This window comes from Barbus barbus (assembly GCF_936440315.1).
Source record: "Barbus barbus genome assembly, chromosome: 13".
In the NCBI taxonomy this organism is placed as follows: Eukaryota; Metazoa; Chordata; class Actinopteri; order Cypriniformes; family Cyprinidae; genus Barbus; species Barbus barbus.
In genome coordinates, this window is record NC_136741.1 from 22,141,973 (window position 1) to 22,154,835 (window position 12,863).

At 35.5% G+C, this 12,863-nt stretch overlaps 1 protein-coding gene across 1 annotated transcript; it reads left to right on the top strand.

Moving 5' to 3' along the window:
* Positions 1–2,478: 2,478 nt before the first annotated feature.
* bin2b (bridging integrator 2b) lies at positions 2,479–12,430 on the top strand. The gene is made up of 12 exons (XM_079432027.1): positions 2,479–2,736; positions 3,512–3,592; positions 4,513–4,567; positions 5,530–5,624; positions 5,713–5,808; positions 7,650–7,757; positions 7,855–7,940; positions 8,070–8,145; positions 8,941–9,023; positions 9,938–10,541; positions 10,631–10,729; positions 11,585–12,430. Exons 1-12 carry the CDS (start codon positions 2,632–2,634, stop codon positions 11,696–11,698), a joined length of 1,602 nt encoding a protein of 533 aa, XP_079288153.1. The 5' UTR covers positions 2,479–2,631; the 3' UTR covers positions 11,699–12,430.
* The last annotated feature ends 433 nt before the right edge of the window (positions 12,431–12,863 follow it).

Sequence of the window (12,863 nt, forward strand, 5' to 3'; positions counted from 1 at the left end):
GTCTTCTACTTAAAGGGAACAGATCATCTAATTAGCAACTGAAAACTGTACTGTACTGTTAAATCAAATGTTAAATACAGTTAAACATGCAGACTGTGAATAATTAAAGAAAGAGCACAAAAGAGCAAAAAAAAAAGTGTGATTTGTAGATTGTGTAAATTCAAAAATGCACATTGCTTTTACTGTAAATATAATTCAAGTAATGATGACCATCACTGCCACCTTGTGGTCACTTCAGTATTTGTTTGAGTCCCAGTGACAGTTAATGTAAAACTTACAGATCTGCTGTGCTGTGTCATATTGAATTTAAGATATAAGCCCTGAGCAGTTTAAACAATGGCTGGGGAGCTGACTAAAGCTTATATAATGCTGCTTATGTAATTGTGAGACCCAAGCAGAACTCGCCTGCCACTATTAATAGCCACTCTCAAACAAATACGTATTTATTTGTACTGATATGGTACAATACGAGTCTGTATTTAATATTGTGTTGATGGAGTTTGTTTTTATCTGGCTGTTATATTTGAACACAATGACTAATGTAATATATTAATAATTAAATTTAAAACATTGTGATGCAGTGAAGTGGAATCTAATTCAATGTGACACCAAATGATTTACAATGCAAATACATTGTTTGTTCCCACACCTTTGGCATAACAGAACAAATATTGTTGTATGGGGATAGTGTAAACAGTATCAGCTGAGTGAAACCGAGAACAAGACAGTTGGCCTGCAAATGACTTATTCTATCTGCTTCCTATAGATTACAACTAATAGTTTAATGTGGATCTCATCTCAGATTTGGCATGTTATTTGCATATGGAGTAGTAAAATGGGATTTGTAATGATTTAATACAACAGCGTAGTGTTTGTATCTCGTACAACAAAACAGGAGAACTTGAAAGAAAGTATATTAATAAAACACTGTGTGGGTCTTTAAAAAAAACTCCACAATTAAAACAAACATTTTGTTTTTACATATTTAATGATTTAAATGTTTTAAATCCGATACCATTTAAATATAGATCATATATATTTTTAAAATACTACACAAATTTTAAATGTTAAAATAATATATTATCAGTGTTATGCAGATGACATCCAATTGTATATTTCCTTTAGTCCCGATAAAACTGTCTCTTTTGCAAAATTGTTTAGTCTCCACTAACAAATGGATGGCAGACAAATTTTTGCAACTCAATACTGATAAAACTGAGGTGATGATTATTGCCCCTGACAACATTACCCCTGAGATTAGGCAGGTTAGTGGGGGTCTATCATCCTCTGACTGCTGTGACGTAAGAGATGTGTGTCATTTTTGACAGATCTTTATGTTTAACAGTCATGAAAAGTGTAGTTCGCTCATGTTTTTTCCATCTCAGGAAAATTGCTAAGATTAGATCTATAGTTTAAAAAAAAAAAAGATAGAGATGCCCGTTCATGCCTTTATCTCTTCACTATTGGACTATTGCAATGTTCTGTACAAATCTACCATGGATCAATTACAAGTTGTACAGAATGCAGCTGTAAGGCTTTTGACTAGGACCAGCAGGAGGTACCACATTACTCCCAAGCTTAAGGCCCTTCGTTGCCTTCCTAATGATTTTAGAGTGAATTTTTAAATTTTGGTTATTACTTATAGAGCTCAGCATGGTCAGACACCCGTTTATATCCAGACCAGGAACATGCACACTCCCCTAGCCGGTCTTTGAGGTCTTCTGGCCTAGACCATTTAACTATTCATGCACGTCTTAAGACAAGAGGGGACTGTGCTTTTTGTGTTGTGGCTCCAAGGCTCTGGAACTCGCTTCCTTTAATATTGAGAATGGGTTCTGTAGAATCTTTTTTTTTAAAAAGACACATCTTTTAATTAACAATATGGTTTGGCTGTTATTGAATTTTGTGGCATTTGTACAGCTGCTATTTGATTTGTTTTGATTTTATTTTTTACTGTAAAGCACTTTGTGACTCCTCCTTGTCTGTGAAAGTTGCTATATAAATTGTACTTACTTAACTGCATATTTATATGGTAGAAAAAGTAATAGCATTACTCTATTTTTCACTCACTCACTAAATAAATAAATAAACCATTGGCAGAGAGCCGCTCCAAACTGGCTCTTATCATAGCGTCTATAGTTTATATCAGCGGTAGTCAATTAATACAGAGTTTTATATTGTTTATATTTATTTGTGATAAAAACCCATTAAAAGTGTCCAGCACACATAGAACCACTCTGCAGAGAGTTGTAGTTCAACATCAATTTATCCATATGTAGCCGTCACGTTTATTAGGAAACACTGATGACTAGTTGACTTCTAAATGATGCCGTCTCACGTCGATGACAACATACCAAACACGTTGGGACAAGACGGCGGAATGTTGCAAAATCGGTTAGTGTACCGCCGTGACGCAAGGTCCCCTGAGTTTCAGTCTTTAAAACTAATACGCAGCAAACGCAAGGTCCCCTGAGTTTCAGTCTTTAAAACTAATACGCAGCAAACTGACTGTACCACGCTGTGCTTTCACACCCACTCGCTCTGCTCACTCCGCCCAGGAACCGACAGTTTATAGAAGAAGCGCTGATATCAGAGAAGGATCGCTTGAGTGCCAGCTGATCAGAAGTGAAGATGGCTGAGGGAAAACTAGGTGCCAACATTGGGGGCAACATTGGCGCGGGAGCTGGCATCCTGGCCAAACGCTTTCAGAAATCAATGAACCGAGCGCAAGAGAAGGTAGGTGGGGTTTTTTGAGTTCAGGACCTTGGCTCTCATGTCATGCTGCTCTGGGTGTGTGGGTATCCAACATATCTGCTCCAAAATGTTTAGAGGCCTAAGGAAAACTGGTACAAATGTTCACAGGATATGTAAATAAAGTGTCAGTTATTAAAGCTGTTTCAAATGAAATTGTGTGAACACAAAGACTACCACTTCCTGCCCTCAATCACTTCCTCCCTAGGCTCACCTCCTCTTCTAGTTTGCTCTGTAGTAGACTGCACACTTTAATAGTGTTTCTTAAGATAAAACACCAATTTTCTTACATTTTGGAACTTTTATGCTTGCTATACTTCCTTTGAGCATTTCTGATCTTTCCTCATCACAAGGAGCAATCGCTGCGAGTGATATTTCAAGAATAAAGGTGGAACCGCTTGGCGAGTCGTATTTCAGTGGTCATACAGTGACAACTCTTGTTCTTACAAGTTGTGCAGAATGTGGCTGCAAGGCTTTTGACTAGGACCAGCAGGATGTCCCACATTACTCCCATGCTTAAGGCCCTTCATTGGCTTCCTATTGATTTTAGTGCATTTTAAAATTTTGGTTATTACTTGTAGAGCTCTTTCCTCATCCTCACAAGGAACAATCGCTGCAACTGATATTTCAAGAATAAATGTGGAACCATTTGTCGAGTCGTATTTCAGTGGCCATACAGTGACAACTCTTGTTCCTCTGCCTAATATCGTGTCTGACAGTTCTTGTCTGAAATGATTGACCAGTTGTGGGTTGTTTGTAGGTCCTGCAGAAGTTGGGGAAAACCATGGAGACAAAAGATGAGCAGTTTGAGGAGTACTCTGCCAACTTAAACAAACAGCAGGTACTTTGACAGTATATGTCTGAGAGAACAACAAGCATGCACCCACACATGGGCTGTAGGTCACAGTAGATTTTGTTACCTCAAGCAAGTCACAGACTGTATTAAATGAGGGCACTCAATATTGGACACTGCTGTTTTTTAAAGGGACTGCATTGGATGAGTTGTGTTGTATGAACATGGACAGAATCCTCATTGAAAGCAGCACAGGAAACTCCAACTTTAGAAAATGTCGATATGTGACTTGCTGTACGGTAGCAGAGGCTGACCTTTTCTGCCTCTTTTCTGTACTGTTTATACTGTCAGCCAACCCAGGAAGCCCTTTTAAAATGCTATTTTTGACTAGTACCATATTTCATTATTAACACTAACAAACTTTATCATATTCGACTAGTGTTGACCTAGTTTCTCACTTATCAACTTTACATCCTATTCCATGTCCTGGATGCATCGTACCACTGAGAATATATTGTATTTGTTAAATGATGGTAGATAGTTTTACACTCTATAGATGCAATCACATCAACCTAATGATTTAAGAGCTTTCTTCTTTTAACCATAAATAAAAAAACTTCTTGAAAAATATGGAATGTTTTTACATATATATATATATATATATATATATATATATATATATATAAAAAACATTAAATATATAATATATAAATATATATTAAAGAACAACCTACAATAGCTTTAATTACTTTCAATAGTAATCGCCATGGCATTTGAAAGTACATAAAAAATGTGAAGGAAGTACTTTCCTTACCACCTACACATTTTCTATTTTGATTCTGAATTTCCATTTCCCAAAAGATGTCTAATGCACATTTAAAAATGCACTTGCCAATATAGGTATCAAATATTTAAAATGATACTTAAACCTTTTGCCTTTAAATAATATAATTATTTTCTCTTTCCAGGCAGATGGCATCAGACTCTATAAGGATGTTAAATCTTACTACAATGCTGTTAAAGGTATTGTCACACTCAGTTGATCAAGTACAGCCATTTATTTTAATAATGAATTTTTTAAATTGACAATTACTGATTTCATCTTGTTTTGAATCTTGATATTTGTCTCAAAAAGGATTCAGAGAATAGCACCGTTTATAATTGCTTGCTAATTGTGCTTAGATGTCAATGTGGTTGGCCTGTAGGCTGCTGGGTGAGAATGAAAGTGAGAGGGTGTCTCGTTCTGAGCATTAGAAGACGAGTTGACAAAGATAGTCTTGGTTGTGTTTCCCTGATTCAGCATTTGGGGAAGTGAATGTCTCTTATTAATGGAAGTGAAAATGCTTATTGTGTAAATGTCTACAAAAATAGTTGATTCTCCCACTAGAATTGCCCAGATGTCAGTTTGCAGAGGCTTATGACAATATGAAAGAGAGACTGAGATTGAGGAAGACTCAAGATGTTTGTGGTCTTGTTGCTCAAACCATACGCATAGTTTTGATGGAAACCATCAAGCCACTGCTTGTATTTTTAGCCCCCAGGTGTTCTAAAAGTATGAAGTAGTTGTCGGTATCTAAAATCATTGATAAATCTCTGAATTTTGCTATCTAAAAAGTTAAAAAGTAACTACTAGAAATGTTTAGTATTTTTCCTTATACTAAACCATATAAAAGTCATAGGTTTAATTCTCAGAAAATGTGTATGAAGGTCCTTTTTTAAAAAAATCTGGACTGTACATTGAATACAATTATTAATCTAATAAATTTCCATCAAGTGATGTGTGTTTCTCAGTGCTTGATGAATAATGTAAAATACTTCAGATACTCATGGGTCAATTTCATCATTTCTTGCTAATACAGTCTTATCTCTGTAACTTGTAATGGCTTATACAGAGTTACAGTGTTTTAGGACTACTGCCAAATTGTGTAACAGTTAAAAAAAAAACTATTTGTCACATGATGTTTTGTACACTCCTTGTTTCTCAGTGATGCATGAATCATCCAAACGCCTGTCCCAGACTCTTAAAGATATCTATGAACCAGACTGGCATGGTGTAGAAGACCTGACTGTTATAATGGAGGTAAACCAGGCCTTTTTTGTGATTATTTAATAGTAAAAAAATTCTCCACTCTCCTTGCCTTAATCATCGCTCTGGCTTTATATTACAGAGTGAGGATCTCTTGTGGAATGACTATGAGGAAAAGCTGAGCGATCAAGTTGTTCGAACAATGGAGAATTATACCGGACAGTTCCAAGATGTCAAAGTTTGTCAAATTGCTTCATAATGGACCTGAATAGGCTAAAACGACTGCAGTTATTTATTCACTATCTATAGTCTAGGCCTGTTCAGTGTGTTTTTGCAAGGTTGTCAGAGTTAGTGTGTAAGGACTATTTTTAACATTGTCAAATAGGTGTTAGCTAAAGTTTTCTCACGCCTTTTAATACTGAAAATATTTAATAATATTTATATTAAATATTCATTAGTTACAGCTTTTATTCACATATAAATTATGTAACACATATAAAATATTATGATAACACAAGGCTTGAATTTCGGCGCGGGATTGCGGGGATCGCGCATACTTTAAACCATTCCCGCAAGTTTAACTTTTATAATGCGAGAAATTCCCGCACAAATATATTTGCTTCATCTCAGATTAAATACATCTACAGACGCGAAAAAAAATAAATCACTGGTTCAAACAGCCTGTCTTTTTTTTTAAACAGCGTTGCACCGGCCTTCTCTGTCGTTGAGTCCTGTAGCAGAGCATCGGCGTGTTCTCCGCGGCCCGCATCGCACTGATTCACACAAGGCTGTGTAACGCGCTCTAATATTCTGAGTCATAATGAGTTGCTTGTGAAGATGTTATCGGCTTCCAAATTATATTATTTTAATCCCGAAATTCAAACATCAAATGCTGTTTTGCTCTTTATAGTGTGTGAGTGGATAGAGCGCGCCCGCCGACTCAACGCAGCAGCGAAGCGCGAGTAAATCATCATCTCCTTATCTTAAAATGCGCATTTTATCGAAAGTTAACATGAATGAACATAAGAAAATAGACTCCTGTTCACTGATCGTCATCATCTCTCACGTAACGACCCATGTTTCAACGGCGAGAAGACGCCAACAGCTTGGTATGCATGATATTTGTCCTTGTGTTATTTAATTTATGTCGGAATAAAGATCATTCACTGAAATGGTTTTTAATCTTTGTAGAGCTTTTGTTCTTAAATAAAAACAAACATAATACTCTGATTAGATTATTTCACAACGCTTAAACGTTAGGGGGAAAAAAAAATATTTGGCTATAGAAAGAGGAGACATTTCTTTTTTTATTCAGAAGGCACAAAAATTAAAGCCATCATCAAATGGAAAGAGATGAAAAGGAGACGACAGAGGAAAGAAGTCACAAAGTCACAAGCAATGGAAAAAAAGTGACTAAAATTTAAAAACTGAAACATGAAAGACACTGAAACTGAGATACATTAATATATAGTTTAAACAGTTCTTAACGTTAATTTGAAGGAGAGTATGACGTATTTTGTATGAAGTTTTGAAAAAGCAAAGAACTGAACTGATCTGAAACCCATGAAATACACTGAAATTGAGAGACCTTAATATATAGTTCTTAATGTCAGTTTGAAGGAGAGCATGGTGTATTTTGTATAAAGTTTTTTTTTTAAAAACAAAGAAATTGAACTGAAACTGGAATATACAAATACAGTGATTCTTAATATATAGTTTTAATACAGTTCTTAATTTCAATTTGAAAGAGAGCATGACAAATTTTGTTATAATTCTTTGAAAACCAAGATACATTAAAAACTGTAGACATAAATAAATGAAGATGATTAATTTAGCCCGATGTGTCAATTTATCTCCCCCCCCCCCCCAATAATCTTTAAATCCCCCCCCATGTGACCCATGTAAGGGGGGAGTTCCCCCCCAGTTTAAAAACCGAAACTCAGGCCCTGTAACACCTTGGTACTTTGATGTATATCATGGTGCTGAATTAATAGCATGTGGTATTTTCATGCTACTTGAAAATCAATTCTTAAACAGTTACTGTAGCTCTAATATTTTTCTAATATTGTGACCTTGCAGGAAAGAGTGGCTAAACGAGGAAGGAAGCTGGTTGACTACGACTCAGCTCGACATCATCTGGAGGCACTGCAGAACTCCAAGAAGAGAGATGAGGCCAAAATATCAAAGGTCAGCTCACATTTTATCATTTAAATATCCCATTTTATAGTTGTTTATGGTTATAATTCAACTAAATTGTATGACAGCTGGTGATGTTTCTTTTCAGGCTGAGGAGGAGTTCAATAAAGCACAGGAGGTATTTGAAGACATTAACACGGAGTTGAGAGAGGAGCTGCCTGTTCTTCATCAAAGGTTAGCACAGTTTTATTAACAAAAATGAAACTTAAATGCAGACAGACCATACCTTCCTGCCACTGAGGTACTGTGGTGGTACAAATAATAATGTAACTTCTTTTGGCTGCACTCTCTTCCTGCTTTCAGCCGTATAAGCTGCTACGTCACCATGTTCCAGAACATCTCAAACCTACGTGATGTCTTCTACAAGGAAATGAGTATGGTAAGAATGTAACATTTGTATTTGTGAGTTGTTTTACTATGTACTTCTAGGATGGACATTCACATGCATGGTGTGCTCGTCTTCCTTGTGCCTTCCTTTAACTAGCACGGTTTTAGAAATTACATTAACTCATTAAATTTAAAGGGATAGTTCACCTAAAAATAAAAATTGTCATTAATTACTCATCCTCATGTCATTTCAAACCTGTAAGACCTTTGTTCATCTTGAGAACACAAATTAAGATATTTTTGATGAAATCTGAGAGCTTTCTGACCCTGCATAGACCGCAACGCAAATGACCCGTTCAAGACCCAGAAAGGTAGTAAGGACATCGATAAAATGGTCCATGTGACATCAGTGGTTCAACCTTAATTATATGAATCTACGAGAATACTTTTTGTGTGCAAAGAAAATAGAAATAACAACTTTATTCAACAATTTCTTCTCTTCCGTGTCAGTCTTCGCCTCGTGTTCACGAGAGTACCACAATGCATGCGTGTGGTGCTGCTGACACAGGAGCTGCATGGTCTATTTTATCTATATCCTTACTACCTTTCTGGGCCTTGAACATGTTAGTTGTGTTGCTGTCTATGCAGATTTCATCAAAAAAAATCCTAATTTGTGTTCCGTAGATGAATTAAGGTTTTACGGGTTTGGAACAACATGACGGTGAGTGAGTAATGACAGAATTTTCATTTTTGGGTGAACTATCCCTTTAAAAACAAGATTTATTTTCAAGTGACATTGTTTAATGAGTTCATTGTTGCTGATTGACAATTTAATATCATGTTTCAGTTGAATCATAACATTTATAATATGATGAAGAAGCTTGAAGATCAGCACTCCACCAAACCCTTCATCGTCAAAGGCCTTAACAGGTAATGTCTGTATTTGCAAATAATTCATTTCAGTAATTCAATTCATAATTCAAAAGATCTACAGTGGCCTAGAAGTTTAAACTGTTGAGCCATACTTACAATGTATAAATGGCATTACATAAAATAAGAAAATGTTTAAAAAGGAGAGCAAAAGCACTTTTACAGAAAAACATTTCACAAAATGATTACTCGCCTGATAAATGAGGTGTGAATTTAAGAGGAAGTTGCACTACCATTCGAAAGTAAACGAAAATGTAGAAGCTAAATTAATCAAAAGTGAAGATGTTTATATTCTAATAAAACATTTGTGTTTCAAATAAATGCTGTTTTTTGAACTTTGAAAGAATCCTGAAAAAAACGGTTTTCAACATGATGATGATGATAATAATAATAATAAATGTTTCTTGAATGTTTCTCAAATCCGCATATTAGCTTTGCCATCACAGGAATAAATTATATTTGAAAGCATTAAAATAGTTAATAGTAAAACAGTTATTTTAAATTGTAATAATATTTCACAGTATTACTGTTTTTGATCAAATAAATACAGCCTTTGTAAGAGATTTCTTTAAAACCTAAAACTCTTACTGACCCCAAACTTTTGAATGGTAGTGTACTTTATACATCCTTTAAAATAACACTGGCACAAGTTGGTTATATCAAATTGCAAAAGTGGCAAATGATTCCTTTGGGAAATAATGTGTATTGAATTTTCTTTGTTTAGAGATACCACTTGGTTGTAAGTGTAGATTAAGTGCTCAAATACATTTTGTGACCATTGTATATTACATGTGAGCAGGAAGACATTATACCAATTAAAGGCAAATCTAAGAATTATCTCATGTCATTGCCTCGGTGAATCTTGCTCTTTATTGTCTTTTTTTGTACCTTGTTTTTCTTCCTATTGGGACTAGTTCAAAGTCAAAAAAGAGAAAGTCTGTTACAATCTCTGCCCCCATCCCCTGTAACACCGCCTTCCCTTCTGATCATCCGGCCATGAGCAAGCTCAGCATGCCCAACACCCTCACGCACACGGACACGCGCTCAGACACTCCCTCAAAGAGCACAGGAAGCACAGCATCTGAAATATCAGACTCTGAGTCGAACTCTTTTGACAGTGAACCTAACACACCCAAGCGGCAGTCTTTGTGTTCTGAGGGTGAAGGGGTTCGGTCTGAGGGAGCCACTGAAAACTCCTCAGAGACTACCAATGATGAGTCTGTGCAAGCGAACGGCCAGGAGCATCAAGATTCAGTGTCTGCTGCTGAGCATAGAGAAGAGGAGGAAACTAAATCAGCAACAGCGTCAGAAGAAACCCATCATGCATCTGCAGATGGAGACAATGAGGATAAGCCCTCATCAGATTCCCAAGACCAAACAGCACCAGTCCCAACTCCTCGAAGATCTAGCACCTCCAAGAAAGATGAAGAAGAGACTGATCAAAATACATTGGGATGCAGCGAAGATGTAAGAGTCCAAAAGACAGAGTATGAAAATCCTCCTGGCTTCCTCTATAAGGTACAGTGTCTTTGGAAGTGTTGAGACAGTCATTGATTTGTATTTGTGTAGTAGGTAATCATTTGTATTTGTTTTGATTTTTTTTTTAGGCTGTTGCCCTGCAGAATCAAGACTCAGATGAAGGTGTGCTTCTACTGTTTGAAAAGGGAGATGTGATCCTTACATATGTCGATGAAGAAGAAGAAAAGGTGAGTTATGTATAGAGTAGGCATAATGCTGTATGGCACAGCAGTTTAAGGGTTTTCCTAACGAGTTTCTTGCAGCTAGGAACAAGGCTTGAAATTGAAAAGTTGGTGGTTCAGTCACCATTAAATAAACTCTTGTGTAAGATTTTTTGTTTTAAAGAAATTAATACATTTATTCAGCAAGGATGGATTGATTAATAGTCATAGTAAAGTAATTTTATAATGTTTCAGATACTTCTATTTAAAAAAATAAATAAATACTGTTCTTTTGGACCATTTATTTATCAAAGAATCCTGAAAAAATGTATCACAGTTTTCACAAAAATATTAAGCAGCACAGCTTTTTTTAACATTGATAATAAGAAATGTTTCTTGAGCACCAAATAAGCATGTTAGAATGATTTCTGAAGGATCATGTGACACTGAAGACTGGAGTAATAGCTGCTGAAAATTCAGCTTTACCATCACAGGAATAAATTCAAATATATTGAAACATAAAACAATTCATTCAAAATAATTGCTTTCCATTATGGCTCATTCATGCATTCATATATTCACACTTGCCAAGTCATGTTCACTCCCAAAAACTAGTCGTGTTTGGCTTCGACTTCAAACCTAGTGTGCCGTGCCATGCTGAAATAGGATTTTAGAGCTGTGGCTGTGGGGAAGTTCATCAACCAAGAACTCATATGGACTACATTTGTGTTTTCTTTGTCCTTTTTTGTAAATTTCTTAATATTATTTATTATCTTATTATTATTAGCTTTTATGAACAATTCATTGTTCATTCTAGGATATAATTTTGTATTCTGTTGCTCATTAACATTTTTATAATGTTGTGTAAATATTATATTGCAGCCGGAGGGCACTGTATGGGGTGTGAGAGAGCAGGACTGGATCCAGTACAAGGATCTAACACTTCTCTCTGGTATTGTCGAGGAGGCCATGATCCAGTGCATCACCTCTGATTAAGACATGTCATGAAGTGGGGGACGCAGAATGGCATGTGAACCAGAGTTGCCTTAAGTGCCTATTTGAGGTCCTCATGACTGGATATTGTAACATGAACTCTGTCTGCCCTTTTCTCTAGACATGAAAGACACTCTGACTTTTTCAGTATGCTGTGTCTTTACAACTTCCTGATGCAGCCGTAAGACTGCAGACAGCTGCGCAGTCTTTGTTCTGTTTTCACATTTTCTACATGTCTTTTATAGATCTTAATACTGATCACTCGATTTACATATCATTCATAGTTTTGCAGTTGTATCTTCACTGTTCATTTGCATGAATGTACCCACATATTGTGTGTCAGTAAAAATAGTGTTTATTATGCAAAAATATATTTTTAAAAAAAATTCTAAGCAATGAGTATTAAAACACTTTTTATGTGGCTGTTCCGATGGTCTCTTCTCTCTTTGTTTGTTAACCATGTAATGCTGATGTCTGTTGTTTCTCACATATCTCAGTGTTAAGATTAACTACCAAAATTTTCACAATGTTTACAGGACCCAAAAAAGTGTATTACTGTGAAACTGCTTTCTTAAATGTACAGAGAACATATATTATTGTTTTTTCTACAATAAAGTTGACAGCTAAAAAAAAAAAAGTACTATATTGTATGTCCAATGCTCAGTTTTTTTTTTTTTCATGAACTTGATTTTCTTTATTACAAATAAAATACAATAGGCAGTGTTACTATTACACAAATAGCAGTTAAACTCAAATTTATTGACTGTTTTATTATTCTGATACTACTGAACCACTAAAATACATTTGAATGAGAAACCGTGTATGACCGTACCAAATTTCCATAGTTGTATCATAGTAGCAATAGCTTAAGAAACTATGGTATTTTCCTTTTTTGTTAAGGCTGGGACTAGAAGAAGTGAACAGGTGTAAACCTCACGCTGAACACATCTGTCAGCCGTTTTGTAGGAACTAAAACTATTTTGATCGTTTTACTGATATCTAGTGGACACTAATATAATTTGCATACAGTTTTGTACACTAATTTTTGCTTTAACATTTCATGGAGTCTATGAAAAAAGTGTAATATCATTGAATACAATAAATATAAGCTTACATAAACCTGAAGTTTCTATTAAAAAATACGAAAATAAACAATCATAGATTCGCT